The 1,889-nt window shown below is 57.5% G+C and overlaps 1 protein-coding gene across 1 annotated transcript; it reads right to left on the bottom strand.

Moving 5' to 3' along the window:
• Positions 1–512: 512 nt before the first annotated feature.
• LOC123109400 (RING-H2 finger protein ATL39-like) lies at positions 513–1,593 on the bottom strand. The gene has a single exon (XM_044530395.1). It carries the CDS (start codon positions 1,478–1,480, stop codon positions 764–766), a length of 717 nt encoding a protein of 238 aa, XP_044386330.1. The 5' UTR covers positions 1,481–1,593; the 3' UTR covers positions 513–763.
• Positions 1,594–1,889: the final 296 nt, after the last annotated feature.

Genomic DNA, 1,889 nt, shown 5'->3' with positions numbered 1-1,889 from the left:
GTCGATGTTCTGCAGCACCGGCCGGTAGCTGCAGTGAAGCGAGATGCCAGCTGCTGCAGCCTCGCCGCCATCGCAGCACTGGTGACCTCGACGGCGTCGCTCCCCATCTGGCAGCTTGCAGAGTCCATGCAACATGAAGCGTTGGCAATCAGTGGTGGCTGGTCGGGCCTGGGAGCACCAGCTCGCCAATGGCAAAGTTGATTTGGAAAGAAAGAGAAGGAAGCGAGAGCTAGAGAAGGGGATCGAGCATGTGAAGCGGATGAGATTGCTTCACCCGAGAAGATAAGGAAGTGAGAGGTAAGCGGTGCGGCGGTCCCGCTGGGACACGTGGCGCAAGGTAGAGGCGACTTAACGAGATGAGAAATCAATCGGTTGAAAAGAAGACTTTTCCATTATCTATTGGAGCAGTATTTTTTGGCCTTGAAGATGTAAAATAACTATTATTTATACATCCACATCATTATTTATTGGAGATGCTCTAAGCGCGCACACATATCCTACAAAACAAAATGTGACATCTGAGTGAGAACTTTAATGTCCATTCTGGCATTGCCATTCTAATTTTATTGTCATACACAATGCTACAACAGTTATTCCGCAAAAAAGAAAAAAGCTACTCCCGAATACTACTCGCGATAACCAGCCCCAAATACTACTCACGACCACAAATGCCTACCTATATGCTAGAGCTAGTGCTACGACGCGCGCATAATAAGGAAATGAAAAATAACGATAATACTTCCTACTCAAGTAATACTACGTCCTACTGCGCCTCCAGGTCCCTCTCCCCGTCGTCCAGAACCTGCTCCCGCGGCGGCGGTGACGTGACAGCCCGTGACGTGCTGCCCACATGTTCCTTCCCGGCGCACTCTACTCCGGCCGGCCTGATGACCACCTCAGCTCGGCAGACCGGGCATGTCGAGTGCTCCCTCAACCAGACGTCAACGCAGCTCCGGTGGAACACGTGCATGCACCTGGGCAGCCGCCGCGCCGCCTCCCCGTCGACCATCACGGCCAAGCACACGGCGCATTCTGCGGCGTCCTCCTCCTCCTCGCCGACGCCGCCGTCCTTCCGGTACACAAACTCGGGCAGCGCTGCGATGGCGTCCGCGTCCAGCCCCGCCGACCGCTTCTTGGCCATTCCCGGGGCCGCATCGGTGGCCGCAGCCGTGGCCTCCTCCTCCTGCTGGCGCGCGGAGCGGTGCACGAGGTACCACCGGATCACACACAGGATGAGCAGTATGGCGAGGAGGGAGCCGAAGCTGATGCTCAGAACGACGATGTAGGAGGTGGTCGTGCAGCAGGCTCGCGCGGCGGCAGCGGCACGACGCGAAGGGTAGGGTGGGCCCGCGGAGAGCGCAAAGCAGGACTGGTCCGCGGGGAGGCAACCGCCAGCAGTGGCCTCCTCGCGTGCCTCGGTGGCCATGGCAAGGCCGGGGGGTGCGGCCCAAGACGACGACGACGGTGATCGCGACGGCATGTCCGGTGCGTGAGGTAAATGGGCGGTGCGTGCACGCGTGGAGGACCGAGGACAGAGCTTTTGATGGGGCTGGTTGGTTGCATGGTGTCGGGAGTGTGGAGCGAGCGAAGCGCGGAGGGGACGGACGGGGTTCTTGAGATGCGGAGTTGACCGCCGGACCCAACGCGTTTGACAAGAATAGGTTGGAACGCATTTGGTACTATGCATTTGGTACTATGCGTTTACCTCGGCCAATCTTCGTGAATGCAGTTTTACTCTAGGATTTGGATGTCTGCATTGAAATCTTGATTTGCACGGAACTTAAAGCGGGGGTACTACGCGTCGGCCAGTGGATTAGTTAGAAACATCCGCCGCCTGGCTGGTCGTTGGATGGACGCGCTGCTGGCCGTCCAATGTATCACCCACGTTC

The sequence above is a fragment of the Triticum aestivum genome, chromosome 1A, assembly GCF_018294505.1.
Source record: "Triticum aestivum cultivar Chinese Spring chromosome 1A, IWGSC CS RefSeq v2.1, whole genome shotgun sequence".
NCBI classification, from domain to species: Eukaryota; Viridiplantae; Streptophyta; class Magnoliopsida; order Poales; family Poaceae; genus Triticum; species Triticum aestivum.
Note: the sequence above shows the minus strand (reverse complement) of the source record. Positions and strands in the feature narration are given on the sequence as shown.